The sequence below is a fragment of the Lissotriton helveticus genome, chromosome 1_1 (assembly GCF_964261635.1).
Source record: "Lissotriton helveticus chromosome 1_1, aLisHel1.1, whole genome shotgun sequence".
Lineage (NCBI taxonomy): Eukaryota > Metazoa > Chordata > Amphibia > Caudata > Salamandridae > Lissotriton > Lissotriton helveticus.
Genome location: NC_136057.1, coordinates 832,841,323 through 832,867,347, shown reverse-complemented (window position 1 = coordinate 832,867,347; position 26,025 = coordinate 832,841,323). Strand labels below are relative to the sequence as shown.

General features: G+C 43.6%; 1 protein-coding gene across 1 annotated transcript in view; it reads right to left on the bottom strand.

The window, feature by feature from the left end:
• The window catches only part of PARPBP (PARP1 binding protein), a 236,194-nt gene that overhangs the window by 19,601 nt on the left and 190,568 nt on the right, over positions 1-26,025 (bottom strand). Inside the window, exon 8 of the mRNA XM_078674673.1 lies at positions 25,415-25,596. Coding sequence (XP_078530799.1) covers positions 25,415-25,596 — 182 coding nt within the window. The remainder of the gene's footprint in view (positions 1-25,414; positions 25,597-26,025) is intronic.

The window sequence follows — 26,025 nt, the reverse complement described above, 5'->3', positions numbered from 1 at the left end:
CCCAAATATCAGCCAGATGTAGCCCAACTATAGCCCAATGACAGAATGTCCCAGAGTGTTCTAAAGAACAACTAGAGTGCTAACAGTCCTACTTATTACAAAGGTATGGCACACCTGAAGCCATCTTGATTGGAATAAAGTGGTAACTCTTAAAACATTTAAATTAAAAAGGAACAAAATGAGGGGGTTCATTTTGCCATAGAAAGCATGATTAGCGAATATATGACGAAATCCCGCATACCATCAGTCCGCAAAAAAAATCCCGCATGTACTATTAGGCCGCAAATTAAAATAACGAAAACTTTTAGAACGAATATGCCTTTAGCATACACTAAACAACTAAACTACCCTAAACCCTAATACACTACCCCCAGCATGACCCTACACTACGCAAACACTACAACACTACCCTAAACCCTAAAACACTACCCCCAGCATGACCCTACACTACAACACTACCCAAAACCCTAAAACACTACACCCCAGCATGACCCTACACTACGCAAACACTACAACACTACCCTAAACCCTAAAACACTACCCCCAGCATGACCCTACACTACGCAAACACTACAACACTACCCTAGACCCTAAAACACTACCCCCAGCATGACCCTACACTACGCAAACACTACAACACTACTCTAAACCCTAAAACACTACCCCCAGCATGACCCTACACTACACAAACACTACAACACTACCCTAAACCCTAAAACACTACCCTCAGCATGACCCTACACTACGCAAACACTACAACACTACCCTAAACCCTAAAACACTACCCCCAGCATGACCCTACACTACGCAAACACTACAACACTACCCTAAACCCTAAAACACTACCCTCAGCATGACCCTACACTACGCAAACACTACAACACTACCCTAAACCCTAAAACACTACCCCCAGCATGACCCTACACTACGCAAACACTACAACACTACCCTAAACCCTAAAACACTACCCCCAGCATGACCCTACACTACGCAAACACTACAACACTACCCAAAACCCTAAAACACTACCCCCAGCATGACCCTACACTACGCAAACACTACCCAAAACCCTAAAACACTACCCTCAGCATGACCCTACACTACGCAAACACTACAACACTACCCAAAACCCTAAAACACTACACCCCAGCATGACCCTACACTACGCAAACACTACAACACTACCCAAAACCCTAAAACACTACACCCCAGCATGACCCTACACTACGCAAACACTACAACACTACCCAAAACCCTAAAACACCACCCCCAGCATGACCCTACACTACGCAAACACTACAACACTACCCAAAACCCTAAAACACTACCCCCAGCATGACCCTACACTACGCAAACACTACAACACTACCCTAAACCCTAAAATACTACACCCCAGCATGACCCTGTAGTGTTTGCGTAGTGTAGGGTCATGCTGGCGCTAGTGTTTCAGGGTTTAGGGTAGTGTTGTAGTGTTTGCGTAGTGTAGGGTCATGCTGGGCGTAGTGTTTTAGGGTTTAGGATAGTGTTGTAGTGTTTGCGTAGTGTAGGGTCATGCTGGGGGTAGTGTTTTAGGGTTTTGGGTAGTGTTGTAGTGTTTGCGTAGTGTAGGGTCCTGCTCCGGCACGCTTACGTTACGGGTTTTGTTTGCGCTGCAGAGCCGATACGTCACGGTTATGCGACGCGTCATGAGGCGTCTCACTTGGCTACGTGATACGTCACGTAATAAAGAATATATTTTACAGCTATAGATATTAGCTTTTAAAAAACCAATGAAATTCACTGAAAAAACCATAGGTTATAGACCATATATAGTTAGGAATTTGCATTTACAAAACCTTGAAAATTCACTGAAAAAACCATAGGTTAGAGACCATATATAGTTAGCTGGACATTTTATTGACATAAAACCAATGAAATTCCATGTATAGTTAGTTGCACTAACTATATATCGCGCACCCGCAATCCACTGCTGATGATGTCACATATTACATCATTCATGACATGGTCAGTGACATCACTGATGACATCTCAAATGACATCACTGATGACATCACTGATGACATCTCAAATGACATCACTGATGACATCATGACACACCAATACCAGTTACTACATACGCACTCACTGATTCCTACGTCTACACACACATTCACTCATTCACCCATACAATCACTCATACATACAGTCACTCATTATTACAACACTATCATATGCACTCATACACCTATGCAGACACTCACACACTGCCACTCATCCATGGAGTTACTCACACACCTAGTCAGTCCTGTAAAGAATCAATCACACTTCCATTTCCTCATCTATACAGTTAAACACAGAACACCATACTTCAGTGACATCACTGATGACATCACTGATGACATCTCAAATGACATCACTGATGACATCTCAAATGACATCACTGATGACATCATGACACACCAATACCAGTTACTACATACGCACTCACTGATTCCTACGTCTACACACACATTCACTCATTCACCCATACAATCACTCATACATACAGTCACTCATTATTACAACACTATCATATGCACTCATACACCTAGTCAGTCCTGTGAAGAATCAATCACACTTCGATTTCCTCATCTATACAGTTAAACACAGAACACCATACTTTTCACACATATACTAACACATACTTACTCTCTTATACAATCACTGATACAAGTACACATTGATATGCACAGAGTCACACACCTCCCAGCCAGCCACACACTCAGTCTTCCATACATCCACTCATTCTTCAATATGTAAAACATATTTAAACTTTACAAAAACACACAGACACTAGATGATGTCATCAGTGATGTCATTTGAGATGTCATCAGTGATGTCATCAGTGATGTCATCAGTGATGTCACTGACCATGTCATGAATGATGTAATATGTGACCTCATCAGCAGTGGATTGCGGGTGCGCGATATATAGTTAGTGCAACTAACTATATATGGAATTTCATTGGTTTTATGTCAATAAAATGTCCAGCTAACTATATATGGTCTCTAACCTATGGTTTTTTCAGTGAATTTTCAAGGTTTTGTAAATGCAAATTCCTAACTATATATGGTCTATAACCTATGGTTTTTTCAGTGAATATATATATATATATATTACCTACTGGCGGTCGCCAGTAGGTATATATAGTTAGGATTTTTTCCCTATGGGATTTTTGAAAATTCTATGTCTAATAACTTTGGCGTTTGTGGACGGAATTGGCTGAAATTTTCAGGAAAATGGCACATTTTGTTTCTGAGCAGCCCTTGAAAATTTGGGGGGGTTCGTCAAGGGGGGGCCGAGAAAAAAGGGGGGTCCCAAAACGTGTTTTTAACATTGAGTTTTCCATAGGGCGGTTGGCCTCACTTTTAGCCCGAACGGCTGAATGGATTTGCACGAAACTTGGCAAAATTGTAGGGACTGGTAGCCCGATGTGCCTTTTGTAGGTCTCAATATATGTGCTTCAGTGGATTTTGAGAAATTAACGTTCAAAAAAAGATATATATCTGTAACAGCGGACCGGGCAGCGCTCCGGTTCGCGGACTTTACGCGGTACGGAGCTTTGTGAAGCGAAGCTGATTGGTTCTCCGGCGTCTGTAAACATTCCAAACAGTCCGTAGCGGCCGCCATCTTGTCTCTCGGTAGGATCGAGAGACAAGCGGAGGCCAAACCGAAGGGGCAAATGACCATAAGGGGGCATAGTAGATCCTCCCTGACCCTTTAGGTTTGATGTGGAGGTTTTAAAAGGGCCCCGCGGGGCAAAAAAAAAATTAAAAAAAAATAAAACAGCTGAATGGATTTGCACGAAACTTGGCAAAATTGTAGGGACTGGTAGCCCGATGTGCCTTTGCTAGATCTCAATATATGTGCTCCAGTGGATTTTGAGAAATTAACGTTCAAAAAAAGATATATATCTGTAACAGCGCTCTGCTTCGTGTACTTTTCATGTTACGGAGCTTTGCGAAGCTGATTGGTTCTTCGGCGTCTGTAAACATTCCAAACAGTCCGTAGCGGCCGCCATCTTGTCTCTCGGTAGGATCGAGAGACAAGAGGAGGCCAAAGCGAAGGGGCAAATGACCATAAGGGGGCATAGTAGAGCCTCGCTGACCCCCTAGGTTTGATGTGGAGGTTTTAAAAGGGCCTCGCGGGGCAAAAAAAAAAAATAATAATAATAAAACGGCTGAATGGATTTGCACTAAACTTGGTAAAATATTAGGGACTGGTAGCCCGATGTGCCTTTGCTAGGTCTCAATACATGTGCTCCAGTGGATTTTGAGAAATTAACGTTCAAAAAAAGATATATATCTGTAACAGCGCTCCGCTTCGCGTAACGGAGGTTTGCGAAGCTGATTGGTCATTCTGTCACTGGGCTATAGTTGGGCTACATCTGGCTGATATTTGGGCTACATTTGTTTTTTTTGTCTCTGGCGGCCATCTTTGGGCTACTTTGGGCTTCATTGGGCTACATTGGGCTACATTTGGGCTCCAACATATATATAGGCCAATGTAGCCCAATATATATTTTTCAAAGTTAATTTTCGTAAAAACCACTGGAGCATATATCTTGAGACATAGCAAAGGCACATCGGGCTACCAGTCCCTACAATTTTGCCAAGTTTCGTGGAAATCCATTCAGCCGTTCGAGCTAAAAGTGAGTCCAACCGCCCTATGGAAATGAAGGAAATGAATGGGTGATTTGTAATTAGCAAATAGCTCATCGCAAACTAGGAATGGTAAAGAATCGCTATTTATTCCTTAAAGTTCGCTATTTAGGAAATGCAAAAAACTTTGATGATACATATGGCGGTTCATCTCTAACAAGATAAGAAGCATAGGGATAGATTTATGATGACTGGCGCATCACCAGGGATGTGTTAGTCATTCTGTGCCGCTGTTCCGTCACCTATGGTGTGCTGCATTTACAATGCGGCGCATCATGGGGCAAAAACAGCACAGATGCGTGATGTATCTGTGCCGTAAAGGTGGCGAATTGCTGGAGTTGTATCGCAAGTGTGATGAAGCTCCAGCAAGGGTCGGGGGTGCCCCTGTCGCAGGGTTTCTGTTCTCACACAGAACTGTGGACAGAGGATTGGAACCTCGGCGAATTAGGGTGCCCCAAAACTCACCTTAGTAATCAAAAACCCCTTAGCAAGCTAGGTACAGTGTCACATTGGATATAACAAACTCTCAATGTTTAGACAATCCAGAATATGAACTTATAGTACCTCAGGATACGTGGAACTCATGAACAGTCGGTTGTTATATATTTCTTAGAAACCAGAACATGGAGTTAAGAAGAACACATGTGTATTTGAAATGTTTATTTACTAATGCCGTCTTCTCAGGCGTAGTATCTTAGATAATACAAGTACACATATTATCAGTAGCAAAATTACCAGCATAGTTACTAGTACATAAAAAGCGAATGGTGACAGTATGTTAACATGCTGTAAATGAATAAGAGTTAGCAACACTTATAAGCAGCCACGGGCCGTGGAGGGAGTTACGGTGGGGCAGGGAGGCGGGGAGGGGGAGGGGCAGGGTGGAGAGGGCTCCACCCTGCCCCTCCCCCTCCCCGCCTCCCTGCCCCACCGTAACTCCCTCCACGGCCCGCGGCTGCTTATATCTCACCCTCCCTAATACACATATTATATTATTTGCTAAGAAGGTCTGTTTGTGTTGGTTTAGGGCATGCCCATACTTTAGTGTCTTAGATTTGAAGGAATCACATCAGCATACACCAGCTCTCTCTTCATGTGAACCGCATGAACTGTTGTGTATGTGTGTTCGGCAAAGCAATATAAAACCCGCCTCATGCCCAGAATTGGCAGAAGCTGCACTTATGTTATGAGTATGAAGTCGTGGAGATCAGACCTCATAACAATTCTGTATCGTGTTGTTCTTGAAACTTCAGCACTCGCTGTACAGATATAGTTTAACAAGCAAAGCAGATAGTAGAGCAATAACATATTATTCTCATGTAAACCACGATGAACTACTAGGTTGAAAGCTAAAGCAACAACTAAGTGTCGTGTGCAGAAGTTGCAAAAAAGGAAAAATGGCGTTTAAACCGGTAATGAGCCCATGCTAACTTAACACGGTGTAAAGATATCCAGGACCTAGATGACACCTCCCCATGATCCGGAAACGAACTGAATAAGATAATAGAAGTGCCATCTCATGAGAGCAGATTGCAACTTTATATGTGGACGGTCCGCAAGGTAAAACATTAAAAACTAGGAAAATTTAATGCTAAAGAAAAATAAAACAGCCAAGTACTTTATCGAGTCTTAAGCCAATAGGCAAGCTAAATAATAAAAACTTGACAAATAAGTCAATGAATTGTCAATGAAATGCTAGTACTCAGCATATCAAACATGAAAAAGGTCTATGACATAACTGTGTATGCAAAATAAGCTGCAACAGCCTCCAATAGGAAGTCACCGTCTTCATCCGAAAAGAGTTCAGCCATCCAATTTAAAAGCGGAAAAGAACATACGTGCTCTCCCAGCACCGGATCCTCTATCACCATCAGAGGACAGCTCGGTGGGTTTTCAAGAAAGCTCTGTTCCAAGAAAGACTGTGTTGCCGCCAGTAAATTCCAGGGACCAATTAGTTTATGCATCAATGCCACAGCCATAATCCTTTCGCCAGGACAAACCAACTCGTGAGTAATGATAGGAGTCATCAGCTGATTAAAGTCGACGTCAGGAGAAACCGGTCCGCAGAGACACAAATCAATGGCCCAATCGAAATCACAGGTCAGGCAGTGAAATACAGGCTGGACACAGGTGAAGTAGGAGAATCGAAAAGATAATCCATATGCCGTGCTTAATATCGCCAACGGCATTGTGCCATAATATTCTAGCATGCGATTGCGGAACAGTGTCAGCAGCTGCAGGGCGGGAGCTTGCACAGGAGGGACATCCATATTTAAAAATGTAAAAAAGCACAAGAGCGTCTGCTGGTAATGCAAGTAAAAATGGGAATCCACGAAGCAGAGTGGAAAAAATAGAATGAAAGAAAGCAGGGATGACTCCAAAGATTTTCTCAAATGAAGTCACGAGACCACTGGTAACAACTTTAAAAAAGTGCGCCAGGGCCTTTGTGGAGGATGCGTTAAAGATAGTCCGAACCATCTTGCTGAAATGGAAAGGCAAATCTGTATTGAAAAGGGTCTGCACCTCTGTACGGGTGTTCGCTATGTGAAGTACGAAAGTTTCACGGGCCGAACTCAAGGCCACCTCTCTCTGAGACAAAAGAGCTCTTATTCTTGCCATGCCGTTGAAATCTGCTCCCAAGGTTGGTATTTGTGGCCAGATTGAAAACTCCCTATGTTCATGTGTGGGAGGAAATAGAACATTTCTGCAGCAAATAACCCGTTCACTTACTGTTACGATAAAAGGAATACTTTTAATTAACCCAGAACAATCTTCATTATTGAGCATCAAATAACTACCATTTTCCAACAACTTGAACGTGGGGATGATAGCAGGAACTGGCGTGCCTTGCAACACGCAAGCCATATTTGGTCGGTCTTTGTTGCATGAACCGTGTAACTGTATGTGCCTACACATTAGTGAATGATCTGGCGTCTCAGTGCATTCCTCTCCATTCAGATAAACTTCTTGATCATCTTTGAAACATCTGTATGTGTATGGAAGCGACCAGACCTCATGAAGAAAAGCACTACCTAAAGGTTCATAACGACCTATTGGTATATATTTCATACAATTTGAAAACTTATATAAAGCAAAAGGCAGCGTTATTAAACCGTGGATAAGGCACGTTGCCAAAAAACCCGCAATCCTCTGCTGATGATGTCACTGAGCATGTCATGAATGATGTAATATGTGACATCATCAGCAGTGGATTACGGGTAATAGTATCTCTAGTTTACTCCCCTATAGCTGTCTTTCTTTTAACATAAGTGTCTGTTTCCTTCCCTTATACTTACTGTTCTTTTTTTTAGAAACAATTTTTGGTTCACTTCCGGTTCGCGTACCGGCGAGCGAACTGGGAAGCGAACTACGAGAAATAGAGGTTGGCACAGTTCCAAATATTGTACCAATTTTTTAATAACGGGGAGGTAGTTCTGAAAAGAACTTTTTTTTTATTGTTTTATATTTTTTTTATTATTTTTCTGAACATTTTTTTACTTTTTTTGAATTTTTCTGAACAGTTTTATATTTTTTTGGGTTTTTCTTGGAGGGGGCAATGAAAACGATTCATTGTAAAGGGCTCAACAGGAGCAACAAAACAAAAAAAAGTATTTATTATTTGGGGCGTTTCGTACAAACTTGCATATGATAGTCAATAGCTCTGTTGATCAGAGTGATGCTTCTTTCTCCGTAGCAAATGAATCCACTGCAATATACGCAGACTTGTTTTACTTCATGAAATCTCGTTTGTATATTTGGCACCATCTCCCTGCCCTCTGGTCCCGTTACTTCCGGTACAACAGATCTTCTGGCCATAATAGGGAGATTATCTAGGTCGTTACGAAACTGTGCAGCACTGTAGTTATTAGGATGCCACCTAGTCATATGGCGATGCATTGTGTAGTTTCCGAAACTGTATTTTTTGTCGGTCCCTCTGGACAGTCTATCTTGACATATAAGGCAAGTTACGTATCTTGCATTTACTTTTTTCTGACCTTTGGGAATTTTAAAAAATTGCCAAATGAAGTTTTCTTTCCGGTGAGACGTCCTGGGCTCCTCAGGCAAAATGTGCCTCTCTTCGTGCTCGTCGTCCTGTTCCTCTTCTTCCTCTTCTTGCTGCATTATAACTTGAGCAGGTGGTCCACTCTTCCTTGGATGTGGTGGAGGTGGTGGGGAAGCACCAGCTGAAGCTACTAAAGAAGCCATTGCTCACTGGTAACAAAGGGTCTTTCTCTCACAATGATGAAAGTCAGAGTGAGGAAAGAAGGAGGGATTTTCATCATTTGGGAAAAACAAGAGTTCTCAACCAATCAAAAGTGTTCATTTTAGATTATATGACCTAGTCTTACATCATTAGGAAACCAAAAGTGAAATGAACCAATGAAAAGTGTTATTACCAAGTCACATGACCTGCTGTGTTTACATTAAGCGCTTTGCAGGGCCTCCCGGTTTGCTTCCAGAAACCTGTGCTTTGCGACTCGGTAAGCGTACCAGTTCGCTAACGTAGCACGTCATATGACGTATCACGCGAGAACGCGAAACGTCATGCGGACGGGAGGCGTCACGATGTTGTTTTCTAACGCGGCAGTTGCGGTAAAGAAACGTTTACCGGCTCGCGGTCTATTTCGCGGCATCAAGGTCAGCTAACGGGAAGCTTCCCGATTCGCGAAGCGGGAACGAAGAAAAAAAAATATTTAAAAATTTTTTTATTAATAAACATATAACATATATTTTTGGATTTAAAGAAGAATACATTTTACAGCTACAGATATTAGCTGTTAAAAAACCAATGAAATTCACTGAAAAAACCATAGGTTATAGACCATATATAGTTAGGAATTAGCATTTACAAAACCTTGAAAATTCACTGAAAAAACCATAGGTTATAGACCATATATAGTTAGGAATTAGCATTTAGAAAACCTTATTTTACTCACACAAAACCATTGAAATTCCATATATAGTTAGTTGCACCAACTATATATCGCGCACCCGCAATCCACTGCTGATGATGTCACATATTACATCATTCATGACATGGTCAGTGACATCACTGATGACATCACTGATGACATCTCAAATGACATCACTGATGACATCACTGATGACATCTCATTTGACATCAATTACCACATCACTGATGATATCATTCATGTGCAATACAATGCATATCCTCACATTTTATTATAACCTCTGTTACACCCAGTGTTAAATACAGAGTATAATTTTTGAAACCATTGACACACCAATACTAGTTACTACATACGCACTCACTGATTCCTACGTCTACACACACATTCACTCATTCACCCATACAATCATTCATACATACAATCACTCATCTTTACAACACTATCATATGCACTCATACACCTATACAGACACTCACACTCTGCCACTCATCCATGGAGTTACTCACACACCTAGTCAGTCCTGTAAAGAATCAATCACACTTCCATTTTCTTGTCTATACAGTTAAACATAGAGCACCTTACATTTTCAAACATATACTAACACATACTTACTCTCTTATACAATCATTGATACAAGTACACATTGATCTGCACAGAGTCACACACCTCAAAGCCAGCCACACACACACTCAGTCTCCCATACAAATACTTGGACAATCAATCAATAACCCATATAGTTAATCATATAGCTACTGATCAACACATGCAGCAGTTTACAGAACGACAGACATAATGATGCACAAATTAAGACAGTTTAGTCACTAACCCATGCATTCAGTGAGACACATTTAATCACTCACTCATACAGTCAGTCACGCACCTACTAAATCCTTCATCCAGACACTTCTACATCTACTCATTCTTCAATATGTAAAACATATTTAAACTTTACAGAAACACACAGTCACTGGATGATGTCATCAGTGATGTCATTTGAGATGTCATCAGTGATGTCATCAGTGATGTCACTGACCATGTCATGAATGATGTAATATGTGACATCAGCAGTGGATTGCGGGTGCGCGATATATAGTTAGTGCAACTAACTATATATGGAATTTCAATGGTTTTGTGTGAGTAAAATAAGGTTTTCTAAATGCTAATGCCTAACTATATATGGTCTATAACCTATGGTTTTTTCAGTGAATATATATATATATATATATATATATATATATATATATATATATATATACATACATACATATATATATACATACATACATATATACACACACACACACACACACACACGCACACACACACACACACACACACATACATACACACTATTGTCTGGCCCTTGAATATAATTTTAAATCTAAAAGGACTAACAAAGGAATTCTGGATGGACAAGTCAGCCAATTTTTCGCGGAGGGCCAGAAAATCTTTACTTCTGGTCATACTATCTTGTGCGAAGTCTAGGAGATGGAAATATTTACTCCCTCCTGCGGGACATCTTTGTTTTCTCATGTGAGCGAGTACCGTCTCAGAGTGTGGATGTCTCAAAATGTGTGATAATTATTGGCCTAGACTTAGTCTCATTTCTGGTATTAAAGGTTGGAACACGATGGGCACGTTCTATTTCAAAGCCTCTGTGGAAAGTGAGTTTTAATGGCTCCTTTATCTAGGTTTCTAGGAAACTAATTGGGGAGTGGGCAGAGTCTTCAACCCTCTCCAGTAGGGAAAAGGTACAAAGGGTGATTCTCCTATTACTGTCTTCTAGGTCCGTAATATTCCGTTTGAGATTGGTTATTAGTTTATCCACATTCTGGATTTGTTGGACTTGTAGGCTGGTATCGTCTTCCAAGGAGCGGATTGTGTATGCAGCGTTTGTTCACATCTTTCAAATCTTTCCTAATGCCAGCAAACTATACCTGAAGTAGGTCTGTATTAGAACTCTGGGAGATATCAAGTACTGAGTTCAATTTCTTTAACATAGTATTAAGCATGGATGCATTATCTGGGTTGTCCTTTGCTAGAGATTCCTGTATTGGAGGATCTTGATTTGCTCTTTTCAAGTTAGCCTTCAACTCTTTCTCCATGTAGTCTTTCGACTCTGCCATCTTGGCAAGTGATAAACCCTGCACCGGGAATCAGAGAGGATACCTCTTGGTGATTGCGAATTAGAATGCAGTGGGGGACAAAACAGTCAAGTTTCACATATATTAAGTCTTACTTGTAGTAAAATGCCTTGGTGTACTGATGGAAGTATACTAGTTGCACAAATCTCTGAGGGTCAAAGTATTAGCGTAATAGTGCTTATGAGGAAGGGAAGACCCAGTAATTAAGAGTTAGGGCACGTAACAAATAGGTCATAGGCAATGCACCTTAGGCAGAGTACATACAAAACAAGACTGTGTGCAATCTTGGCTAGTTAAACAAAAAAATGGAGGCAGACTTCTTTCAATCGGACCAGTGTGACAACTAAGCAGAAATATCGGTGAGACCTTGCCATGAAATCCCCTGTGCAATTGGTAACAGTGCCTTCTAGTATCAATGCGAAAAATTATCATAAGATTCACTCACCATTCTCAGAATTGGTTTGCGCTGGGGTAGTTGGCTAATTTATTGAACGTAGGCAGGCGGCCACAACACGCTCAATGTCCCCAGGAACTGCTTGCGCCAAGTTTACAATTTCAGACGCATCCCTGGGAAACAAAATACAGGAGAGATAAGGGCACATCAGAACTCACAAGGGAGCTGCCATCTTTCACGGGCTCCAAGTCACTCCCCCTTCTGAAATGAGTCCTGAGCCCCAGTAGGTGTTCCCAGGTACTGGACCCTTGGCTGGCATCAGTGGAACACCCAATAAAAAAATCGAAAATCCTAAAGTTTTGGCTCCTTCCAGTCACAAAGTGTCAAGAATTGACTGCCCATGACGGCTGCGAACGTGAAACTCAAGTGATGACTGGTTCTTGGCACTACAGCAATGACACTCAACTTGCTCCTCTCTCCGACAGCCTCATCCTCACAACCAACAAGAACAGAACTTTTAATGCAGACTTAGAAACGGTCACCTTTAAGTCGAACATTTTAGATTTTATTCCAAATAAACAAGGACGAAGGTTAAGATGGTTGAAAGTGGTCCCGGTCAAGGTGTGTGCACAATTTTAGGCCAGTTGTGCCCAAGAACTGGAATTACACACAAGAGGCTCCAATAGGGACATGGAGATTTTAGGTGTTTTTTTCTGTTATTGTAAAGTCGGTGCACTCTTAATTCCAAGCCAGTGTCTGGGAGCGAAGGGGAGGGGGGGGGGGGGGGGGGGTTGTGGTTGACCCTTTAACCAGCGATGGTTTGATAGCGCAGTGCTCTATGGGCCATTGTGCACTGCCTAAGACTTGAGAAGCAATTCCTGAGATAAAATCCGGACTGCTAGTCGTAAGAGGAATTACAAAGCCCGAATCCTTAGAAGATAAAAAAGGAATTCAAGGATGAGGCTTGACAGGACTTGCTGGCAGCATCTGAGTCAAGAAATGTTGCTGAATTTTTGGCAGTGCTTAATCGCCCTCTTCTCAACACCTTTGATAAGGGTTTAGTCAAGTCCCACATTCCACCAGATACATGGGTGACTTATTTTTAAGCAATTTATAATTACGCTATCCTGTTTTAGGATTAAACCTATACTTTCTGATAAAACTCCACCAAAAGGGAAATAGCCCTCACCACTGTAAACATATAAACACTGATAAACACCAACCCAACCACAAAGTAAATGCCATTCAAAGATAAGAAAAGGAGAGTGAAAGAGTCATTTTTATTTCTTCCTGAAGGGGCCATGTAATGTAACTTTGTTATACAAGGTAGTAGCAAGAAAGACAATGCGAACACTATTTTGCTTGAGTTTTGTTGTTTAGGGACATCACTAAAATATTTTTTCTACTTCCTTTTGCTTTTTTAAGCTTTGTGGTCTATGGTCAAAAGATACAAGGTTTAGAAGCATGTTTTAGGTTTTATTGAATTATTTTATAAATAAACTGTACAGAATCAAGAAATATCATAATGCCCTGTGCCACATCAGAGTAGAATTGCAATTTGTGATCTGCAAGGTGCCGCTGGCCTAGTAGGTCTTGCCATCTGGTGTACCACAAGAGAGTTTCACTGATGATTCAGTCAGTTCCAGTGACAGCCAGCTTCTTAGGACTGGACCCCACGCCCCCACCGTTAACAGTAACACAAGGGAGTGGAGTGGTTTGTGAGACCCTGTCCCAGCCATCCCTTAATGGAGGGTATAAAGGCCTTTAAAGCCAAAAGATTTGCCTCCAAATTGCATAAACTGGTTTCTGGCAGAGGACCACCTCCACAACACAAGTCCTCTAATCTCCACCTCTTCCAGAGGACTACACCAACCCAGTAGCGATGCATCCGTCACCATCATCAACTCTGGGTGGAGCATGGAGAGGGGTCTTCCACTGGACCAATTAGTGTCCAGCCGCCACCACAATGGGTCTTTTGTAGTCTCCTATGGCACCTGGATAGAATCGGCCAGGTTCTCTAGGTGCTGGGCTCACTGAGTCTTCATGTCTCACTTGCATGTGCAACCGGGTACGGTCAGCAAGCAGAATGCAAGAGACTAGTATGCAAACATCCTTGACCTGTTGTTTCGGAGGAAAGGCTCAAAAGTACACCAACCTAAATGGCTTTAATGAAGGAAAGCTCTACAAAGGAAGCAGGTGATAATTCAGCCGGTTGACTGAGAACCCCAATGATATAAGGATGTTCACGTTCGTTTGGAATTGATCCACAACTAACTGGTGAGTCTGCAGTCAGTCATCGAAGTAGGGGAAGGGTAGCGACCACCGCCATCACCTTTGGGAACACCTAAGGTGCACTGGTAAGACCAAAAGAGAGTAAGGCAAACAAAGTGATGGGCCCATCATCGGTAGCTTCTGTGTGCCTGCAAGGCGGGAAGTGAGAATAAGCATTCTGCAGGTCCATTGCCAATATCTGGTCTCCAGGGCAGAGACAACCTGGGTCAGGTTAAGTATTTTGATTTTGCCTTTATCTTCCTGCTTCCAAGGCCAGTACCCTTTTGTTAGAAATGGGGTCCCCGGCTGGCCAAGGCTTGCACCAAAGTCAGTCAGAGATCACCATTCCTAAGTCAGGGCAAGGGAGTTACACACCAAGATAACCTCTGCTCACCCTCTAGGTAACGTGACGCGAGCAGAAAGGCTAATCTCGGAGACGATGTGTAAAGAGTTTGCGCGCGCACCCAGCAACAATACCCAAGGCCCACCACAAAGGAAACGCCACACAAGGTTATATAAAAAATAGCCTTTGTATTATAGTAAAACACATTAGATAAAACACACACTTTGCAATGTGCCAACAGGCACAGGCAGAATTTACAGGGGATTATGTACAGGACAAGGCCACATGGACCACTGTCAGGGGTATGCTCTTTTATAACTAGCACGTGTTGTAATTAGTACTTTGTAGGAATAATAATACTTGTAGGTATAACACTAGCACATAGAACATATAATGACTGTAGCACCGAAATAGTACATGTAGCACACAACCAGTAATTACTGGTAAAGGGTAAATACCTCCTACGCAACCCTAACCACATTCGGAAAATCACGCAGGGAACTAGGACCTTATTAGCAGGACCTATAGTAGGAAAAACAATCACCTAAGCATTAAACACATAGCAAAGGGAAAGAAGCAAAACACATGATGCCTAAAAACATTCAGAGTTGCAGGTAATAACAATTGCGCAGAAATCAAATTGGCAAGTAAATCACAAATTGCGCAAGGTACACATAGGCACAACACTAGAACTGTCCCTCAGGCCAACTGGCCTCGCAAGGGCTGAAATGCCCTTAGTCCAAAAATGTCAGGGCAGGCTGCGCAGGCAGCCAAGAAGAAGCCTAAAAGTGGCAGCTGCCCACTAAGTGCTGGGCAGCTGAAAGGCAATGTGAACACACGCGTTGGAGTCTCGTGGGCTCAAGAACAACAATAGGGCCAAACACAACGTGGGAGCCTCGCAGGCTCTAACCAACTGACTGTGTCCCCAAAGAGCCTTGTGGCTCTAACTGAACAGAATGGCGCTCGAGAGCCTCGGGGCTCTAAAACAACTGTGGCTGGAGCCTCTCGGGGCTCGACAAACAAATGGGGCGCCGTGAGCCTTTCTGGGCTCGAGGAACAAATAGGGCGCCGTGAGCCTTTCTGGGCCCGAGGAACAAATGGGGCTGCTTGGCTGGAGGCCCCCGCCTGGGGACTCAAAAACAACAATGGCCCCCGGAGCCCTCGTGGGCTCGAAACACAATGCCCCCTGGACGTTGGAGTCCCCCCCTCTGGAGACTCGGGATCGCAAACGGCCCACTGGGCCTCGGGGCTTCAAGCAATTATGCCCCGTGAGCCTCTCAGGCTCTCAATAAAGAAATGCCCCACTCGTTGTAGCGGCCCTCTGGCAACCAGGGCCGCTCTGCGAACAAAGCGGAAAACTGTCCCGCACTCACCGGGACGGCGGAGACACTCTTCTGGTGCTGCTCTGGGGCCGGCGCTACTCCTCAAGCGCCCAGCGGGCTCTCCCGTTCCCCAGGGGAACCCTGCTCGCCGGCGTTGGCACTGGGGCTTCTCTTCTTCGGTGCGGGGCTCTGAGGCCACAGAGCTCCTTCTCGCTCCGCGGCTGCGGGGCGGGACTTCCGGCCAGGCCGCGCTGCGATTGGCCGGCCGGCCAACAACTTCCGGGTCGTCGCAGGCAGTGCGGCGGCCCGGCGGGGGCTGCACACACTTCTGGGCTGCGGCAGTGAAGTCTCTCCGCGATACGGGGTGGGCTCCCATAAATAAAATCAATAACCCAGCAAAAGGGCAATAAGCGGCAGGCTCAGCGGGGTGGGCACCCGTGCCGCGAGTTACCTCCCAAATGGGGATCCTCACGCAGCCTCTCTGCGCTGCAGGCCCCCAGCAGTCCCAGAGTGAAAGCGCTCCCAAGCGCTAGGGAAGAAATACAGCGCTCCCAAGCGCTGAGGGGCAAGATAAAGCGCTCTCAAGCGCTATAAGCAAAATAAAGCTCCAGCAAAGTTCTGGAGGCAGGCAGGGGGGCAAGGCTGGGCCCAGAGCCAGCTCAGTGGGCCTCCAGACAGGTTGGCAGTCTAAGTGGCGTTCCTCCTGGCGCCCAGCAGCAGCCCCCCTCAGATAGGATCCTGGAAGAGAACAAATTGTAAGGGGACACAGCCCCTTCTTATACTGTAAAATCCTTTGTCTTTGCTCAGGGTGAGGGGAAAAAACCAGTCGCAGCTGGTTTGTGAGCACTCTTGATGTGCTCAACCCCTCACTCTATTCACTGGCAGGGCTAGGGTCGTTAGACACACCACAGGGGGCGGAGCCAGCATTGTGTGGGGGAAAGCCCAGCCCTATTCAGGACCCAGGTGCACCCCTCCCTCACATCACTCATGCTAATCTCTCCACTCACCACCGGGCAGACCCATCATGACTTATGGAGCCTGGCACCCCAGCCAGCTCCAGCCAATCACACGCCAGCACCTTTACAGCACACGCATTCACACTTCTAGAAGTGGCACTTCCATATTAGACACAAACACGCTGCACACATCATTGCGCAGCATTCAATCAAACGAGTCCGCACATACCAGACGAGCCTGCACACCCCACGCATCAGGAATTAACATGGACACACACATTCCCCATGCATTCCTATGGGAGGGCAGGCCAGCCTCACTACACGCACGCACTTTACTCTGAGACACAGGAAAAAAAGTGCGCAGAGACCAAAAATCACTAACACAGATCACATACTAAAAGCAAAAAGATTAGGGGTGAACCTGCCAGAAGGGCCAAGTCCAACACCTTTCTATGGCTTTTTAGGCCAAGAGCCTGCACTTCTTTACATTTACATGAAATGGACATGTTGTCCTCCAGGAATGCGTCTGAAGTAGGTGGCAGATGCAGTGGAAGCAATGGCAGGCTGTAGCTTCGTTGGACAATATGCAGGACGCATTTGCCAGATGCAGTTTGCTGCCAGCTCAGCAGGAAGTGGCTGATCCTGCCTCCTACTGGATATCTGTGCAATGTTAAGGGCACACTAAAGGGGCTTGGAGGTTGAGGGTGGGGGCAGAAGATTCGGATGAACGCTTCCCTGGTGGCCAGATTGCTATCTGTTGGGCATCGGTAAGTGTGAGGCAAAGCTCTATGTGGCAACACCTGACACGGCTCCCTGCTCCAGAGTGAAGGGGAAGACTTGCACTAGCTCTCACTTCCAAAGTAGGTCATAAGGCAGATCGTCCTCGCGGTCTAAGTCTTCGGGTAAGTCGAAGAAGAAACACAAGAAGTCCAAGTGGGATTCTGCCCCTTCCCATCACTCAATCTCCAGAGAAGGCTTGAGGGTGTTACCATGCCACTAAGCCTTGGTCTTGCTCCCCTGAGGAGCCCATTCCATCTCTGGTCCTGATGCACCTTAAGTTACCAAGTCTATTAGCGAGGTCACAGAAATTAGAGAGGCTTGCTGTGCACCTTTGGCATACTTCCTGCACCTTTGGCCCTGATGAACTGCAGGGACCCCAAATGGAGTGCTGTTTGGACCCCTTGAGCCAGTTTCAGGTTCTGTGCTGGCACCAAAATCTGCATATGCTCCTCTAGTATTATTGGTAGGGTAATATCCGCAACCCATTGTGGTGTCCAACTTTGAGCCAGTGTGGTCTCAACCCCAACTGTAGTCACATTCAGTTCTCGCAGTGAGACAGCCTCTACTGACTGCCCTGGAATACCCCATCCCACCTGCAGAAACAGATGTCAGCACACATACGTGGCGTTTACATGCAGCTCCATTTGTCACTTCTGAAGTAGAATAGTGTCAAAGCGAAATAATTAACCACCTTATTGCATGCAGCACTACTGCTTTTGAGGTTTTTTGATGCAGATTGGTGCCTGGGGAAATTCACAAGGTAAGGAATATGTGGCAAAGGAAAGATAACCTTTTTGGAGTACAACTATTACTAAAGAATACTTTTACCACAATTCCAGCACTCTGCAGATGCTCAGTGACCAGTACCATGGTATACCAATGCCTTGAGTATGGAAGTCATGCTCCTCGTGAATGGTGAACATCTGAATGCAGCAGTGTGCAATGAGAGGACCAGATGACATGTAGAAGGGCACAGAACCTTCTTAGTGCAATAGTTCAGCACCTTAATAGTCTCTGCCTGATGTGCCAACTTTGCCCATGTTTCTGGGCTGAAGAGACGTGTATAAAATGTGTTATCTGGGCTCCAACACCCAGAGACACTGGGAGAGGCAGACCTCGGTTTTGCATTCAGTGGTTAGACATGACCCAAAACAAAAGGTATCCTTCCCAGAAGACCTCATCTGTAATCTAGTTAGTTGAAATTCATCTTCCCCAGATTTAAGAGGAACATGTTGTAGAATTTCTTCAGCAAAAAGAGAGCTCAGAAAAAATATGTGCTACGGGAGCCCTTGATTGGCTAAGTTGCTAGGCTTTTAATGTACAATAAGTTTAGTTACTGCTGTTTTAACATGGTCTTACTTAAGTCTGAAGACAGAAAAGATCTCAAGCATGTGAATCTATGAGACGATCAGTGCTGGAGGCATCTTACGGTCTATATTCCGCAGTACTTAATAAATAAATATATAATTAAAGAAAATGCGTGCACTGTTGTCAACTATTCTCTTTTGTGCGGCACACATTCACCACTGGCTTCACCTAGACCCCCCACCAGCACCACCCACTGCCTGTAAGGACATCTTCCAAAGTCTTCAGTGTTCTCATTATCCCTCTGTTTTGTTGTCAGATTAGTGGTGGGCAAGATACATGGGCTTTGAGGATCGGTTCACAGTGTGCACTATACAAGACTCATCTCACAGAAGAGGTACACTTTACAGTTTTCCCACAGAACTGTAATTACAGTTGGGACATATGTGATTATCACTCTGTGTGCTCAGCGGAGAGGTCAAGGACTGAATGTGCACGCAACAAAAAGACCATCATGACAGGGCAACAAGCTCTCTTAAAACTCACAGTGTATTCAGAGCTCTTAAACTGACCCCGCATGAACTCTCATTCACATTCTAAACTCACAGAGACAGCCAGCAGGTGACTGAGTGTAGAGACTAAAGGATTAGTGCGCGCCTCAGAATTCTCCTGCTCCCCCTAGGACTGCATAAACCACACTACACCAAAAATGTAACACCTGTCCATCCACAGCTCTCCCAGCACCAGGCTGACCTACATTGCATGCTGCCAGCTAGAGTATACCTGGGAGAACCGCGTGCCTCTGCCACTCCACTCTAGAACAGGTAATCAAAAGGTGGAGGAGCAAGTCCTTCAGGCAGTTTGTGCAACCAGTGGTAGGCAACGGGGTGGAGTAATCAGTACAGGAATCATGGAAGCATACATGTGCCAGTGCCACAGCCAAGCCCTCTGTCACTGCAAGCACAAAGAGAAACTCAAGTGGCTCACCTCATCGCCGCTAGACTGCAGACCAAGCAGCGCCTTGGCCAGAATAGTTTCACTTTCGGCAAGGAATAAGGCAGTGCAAGATACGATCCATCATCAGAAATGAAGTTTCACACTGTTGACATACCAACAGGAGTACATCCTCCCCAGTCAGTTAAAAACGTCAGTAGCAATGATGCTGCTGTACTAATGTGAAATGCTTTATTGCATTTGCGCACCTAGCTTGCGCTACACACTAGACTCCTTTATAATGGAGCGCTATATTCTGATTTACATGCCACACTCCATCAGAGTTTCTTTTCCTTCACGGAGTCCTTGTCGACCGCTGCGGCAATGGACTCTGGCTATCCACGAGAAAGTACTCCATCGAGTTGCAGGCTCCCTATTTTAGGAAATAAATCTTCAAAAGCATTTGCCTGCTGGTCTCTGCCTCGTTGGTACGAGGAGACCTCGCAAGAGCCAACTGACACCTTTTACTTTCAAAGCCTCGCAGCTGCGGACTCGTTTAATCGAAATAGCTGCTTCCGTGTGAAAACGCGCTGCTTAAATCTGGGAGACCCATTCTTATACTGGTTGTGCACTTTCTCCATGATGCATTTCCAGGCAAGTTCAAATTTGGTCATTTGCATGGACCACCGTCATGTACTGTACTATGGCCTTGTAGCCTCCTTCAGGAACGTCATAATTTGGATGAACTAATTACCGTCTGGGCAGATTTGGGCTACATCCACACTACTATTTTGTCCATGCACATGTCAGTTTACTCTCAGCCATCTTAGACTGGGCGAACACAGTACTTTTTTGGCACCCCAAAGCCATAAGATTATTGACTCCTTTGAGAATCTAGTCAAACAAGATATTCAAAACCTACCCTTCCAACAACCTATGAAACATGGCAATCTCACCAAAAAAGAGAGGAATATTCTTAAAAAATTGGCTGACAACCCCTCCATCACGTGTCAGAACGCGGACAAAGGCGGCGCCTTGGTGATCATGGACACTTCTTTTTATGAACAACAGATTGAAGCTCACATCATGGATACTAACACCTATGATGTACTTTCAGGGGACCCCACCCTGGAGTTCACCAAGAATCTGATTCAAATCATCAACTTGGCATTTAACAACGGCACCATCAATGACAAGACTAGAAGATTTCTCACGCCTGTCAATCCCAAACCTCCGGTGCTCTATATGCTGCCTAAAATGCATAAACATCCCACAAAACCTCCATTCCGCCCCATAGTGTCTACCAGAGGTATCATTCATCAGAACGTTGGTAAATTTTTGGACAGACATTTTCAACCTTTTGTCCTCAAAACCCAGTCATATGTTCGGGACACTACTGATTTTTTTATCCAAACTTGAACCGATTTTGAATGATCTTAAACACACTGAACTCATCATGTGTACAGTGGACGTATGTTCACTTTATACCTCCATTCCCCATGATGGAGGAATTGAAGCGATTGAACAAATGTTGGCTGCAGCTGATTTAGATCCGGATTTCAAAATCTTGCTAATGCAACTCACCATGTTCACACTGTACCATAGCTACTTCACTGTATTGGATAAATGGATACTACAATTAAATGGCACTGCCATGGGAAATTCGGCAGCTCCTTGCTATGCTAACATCTACATGAAAATATTTGAGGAGTCTCACATATTGTGTCAAAGCAGCTGGCTACAACATGGTAAACTATATCTCCGATATATAGACGATGTGTTTTTGTTGTGGAGTGGTACAGTTGACACCCTCATTAAGTTTTTAGAATCATGGAATACCTTCAACGAGAGAATTCAATTCACCTGGGAACACAGTGACAGATGTGTCCATTACCTTGACGTGGAGATTCACAGAGAATTAGATGAGTGGTCCACCACAATTTTTCGAAAACCAACTGATAGGAACTCCACATTACATTACAAAAGCTTTCACCGCAGAGGCCTCAAGAACAACTTACCTTTTGCACAACTTCTACGTGTTAAACGTATTGTTTCTAATGAAGCAGAAAGCAAGAAGCAAATGAAAATCACCTTAGAAAGACTGAAGGCCCGGGGGTATCCGACCCCTATCCTAGATTTGGCGGTTGAAAGAACGAAAAAGATGGACAGGATTGAACTCCTAAAACCAAAACCGAAGAAACACACGGACCGCATGGTTGTGGTCTCCAAATATTCGAAGATATCAAATAACTTTCAACACATCATTCGCAAACACTGGCCTATTCTCTCTATGGAACCTGACTTCCAAGGTCTGTTCAATCAACCTCCCATATTTGCATTCACACGAGGAAGAAACCTGAAAGAAATTCTAAGTCAACCCAGTTCCACTACAATCCCTTTTACTTACGCGGGATTAAAACCCTGCTACAACTGTAGCAACTGCAATAACTGTATCCCAGGTAACACGACCACTCACCCCATGAAAGGACACACGATCAAACTGCGCGTTAATGCTACCTGTAACAGCTGCAACGTTATATACATGTTGAAATGCTCCTGTGGTAAATGTTACATTGGACACACTGAGCGTAAAATTTGTGTGAGAATTTTGGAACACAAAAGTAACATCCGTACCCACAACCAAAAATCCAGTGTGGCTACCCATTTCAATGACAACAGACACAGTGTGGCCCAATTGAAATTTCAAATATTGGAACAAGTAAAGGTGACTGTGAACAACAAAAACACCCTCTTAAAAAGAGAGAACTATTGGATCCGATTCATGTCCACAATGGTGCCCAACGGGCTTAATGACCGGATGGAATATTTATGTTATCTGTAATGTTTTTTTCTCCGCAGGCACTGGTAGTTCTAACAATGGTATTTTATTTTGCATGAATTTTCGTTTATTCCTCCTATGTGTTTCTGATTGTTTCTCTGAATTTACATGTCCTTCTTTATCTGTAGTCTATTTCCTATTACATCATGGCGGCCAGTTTTTCTGCCTTCTATAGACTGTCGGTGTCTATCCTCAACGCTAGTCCTTTTTCTATTTCGCCTTCACCTTCACGCTTTTTAATGGGTGGACTAATGGCTTGTTTGTTTGAACTTTCCTACTGCGGCTCTCCGCGGCACCCGTATTACTTTGATCATAAGTAAGTACCCGACCGGTGACTTTTACTGTTTTCATAATCCTGTATGCGGCTTTGGGTTTACCGGGGTCTGTCTGAACTTTTTTTTGCGGCTCCCCGCAGAATCTGTATTACTTTGCTTATAAGTAAGTCCTTAACTGTTTTTTTCAACCCTGCATGCGGTTTCGGTTTACCGGGGTCAGTGTTTTCTCTACCTTCACAGTAATCGAATTGCGTATCCTACGCCACACGTATTTTCACTTTTTTGGCACACAGTACCTTTCCCATTTTTCTTCTGGGTTCTGCACGCTTATATCAGCGATTCAGTTTTTTTTTTTTCTATATGTTTTGCGATGTCCATTTGTACACGATTTTTCTGGTGTTGTCACTTTGGCTGTTGGTCGTTTTCCACTTTGGCATTTCACTTTCTGGTTTAATTTATTTCAGCACCTTGTATCATGTATCTTCGAGAGATTCTATTTTACATGTATTTGAATAGTTTTCATTTTTGGATTGTTTTCGTAGAGTAATCCCCTGAGGAAGGGCGTGGCCCGAAATGCATCGGGATGTGTGATCATCGTTAAAGAGTGTTTTCAATGATGGATACACGTTATGGATTATGATTTAGTTTTGATGGATGATTCAACTTCTCCATAAACTATGGTTGAATAAAAACCTGAACTTTGGATGAACTTTTTGGTATTCACTACTTGGTGATCTACATTTGGATTGATGGATTTAGACCTACGGGTCTTTTATGTTGTGCTCAGAGTTGCTTTCTCCACGTTGAAAAAGCTAAGCATTAGTTCCTTCGGATTTTGCACTGCCTGGCCAGACAGTGTTTTACTCTAGCAGCACACTACACCTGTACACTTCTTACCACTCCGTGATTCAACTGGTTGTGCGAGTTCCTACCCACTATAGTCGTTACCGAGACTCCAGGTCCGAGGTCAAGCGCCCTAGCCGTTAGGCCAACCCCTCTCCCCTATGATGGACAAGGTCACACCATTAGGGACAACGGTATAAATCTTACATTTTCTTTAGTTAAAGCTATTCAGAATGCAGATGCACCCGGGGAAAGGACACTCCTCGCTCCGTTTTGTGGACATCTGTGCTTTAATTGTACAGCCTCTATGCAATCTACTATAAACAGGGGAAAGTATATTTGGTCAGATCATGCTGAGGATGCTTTTAAGAAAATGTAGCAATTCAATATCTCTGCCCCTACCGTAACACCTTTTACAGCTAGTTGCAAATGTGTGTTGACTGTTGATGGCAGTCAAATTGGGCTAAGAGCTGTTCAGTCCCAAATTGTAGATACAAAATAAAAAAAAAATGAATTAAAAAAAAGCACATAATCACATTTGCTTCACGCTCTCTCAAACAACCCAACTCTACTTACAGCACTATTTAGCGTGCAGCACTTGCATGCTGATGAGCTGTAGAGAAATGTAAAACGTTCCTGTGGTGTACACACTTTGATCTCTACACCGATCACAAACCACTTTTACATCTACTTAATGGCAACAAATTCAGGGCTGACTGCCTAAACAGGAAGCCTGTAGAGGACTGTTCCGATATAATTGCTGATTAAGAAGAATGGTGGCTTCCGCGAGTGATATTGTTGAAGACAAAGGTACGGCAAGTTATCACCAGTGGCTTGAAGCAACTGAAAATGTTGCCATCATCCAGTCAGTTTATAAATATATGAAACGGGGCTAGCCAAAAGATAGAAATGTGGAAGCTGCGTTATGGCCTTTCATTCAAGTAGTCAAGGAGTGGTCAGTCACACACATACATTGGACCAAATGACGAGCGAGCACAATATGAAGGACAATGTGGGATCAAAGTGAAGAGAGTGGGAGATCTGCAAGGACAGGTTTGTGATTCTGGTGCAATTTCTACTAGGAGGTACTATATTGGGAATGGGTGGGTAACTTTGATTAAGATAATACTATTTATACCGGTTGTATAAGCAGGATATGGTATTTTATACCAGAAAATGTCTTCAGACAAGATCCGGTGGGATTTACATGTAGAGCAAAGAAATACATACAATTGAAAAAGAAAAGATAATTCATTGATCTCAAACTTTCTGAAGCAGTAACTCAAACAGTAACTCCGGTTCAGAATACATAGACGTCCCACGTGGTAGCGCACACGCTATTCAATGTATTTTGAAAGTTACCACAGTCTAAAAAGAAATAATCTTTTCAATATCAAGATTTTAATTAAAACTATACCTAAATAGAGTCAGCATTGAATCCTCTCCAAAAAAAGATGCATTTTCTTCATCTACACAGAGGATATCTGCTTTATTTTGAATTGGAGGGTTCGCAGCTTCTTCATCCAAAAGAACCAGCAAGGCCTTTATAGTATCACGCCCACAAGATGCTGTGCCATGGTTTATGGCATGTGTTTTTGGCTGAAAAATACAATAGTTGTTACTTTAGGATGCACCATTACCAAAATACTAGTTACACCACACCATAGCCTTTTGGCTGGGTGTGCTCTATAAAAACCACATACTTATACATCACCATTCAGGGTATACAACAATGTTGTGAGAAAGGGCAAAAGGACCCTGGCCACACATTCATACCCAGAAAGACTTTGAAACACTGCAGCAACAAACACTCAGTCTGGAAATAAATATATAATGTGTCCATATCAAAAACAAGAGTACACAACGGCGAACTGTGCAGAGGGAGGGCACTCAAGAAGGCCGGTGTATAAAAGCTGTGACTTAGTTCTTTACTTTCAAGCTGTTCTTCATTAAAATCTCTTCTGCATAGAGGTTGATGAGGGTCAGACTACAATCAAATCACTTCTATTCAATCTGCCTAATACGATC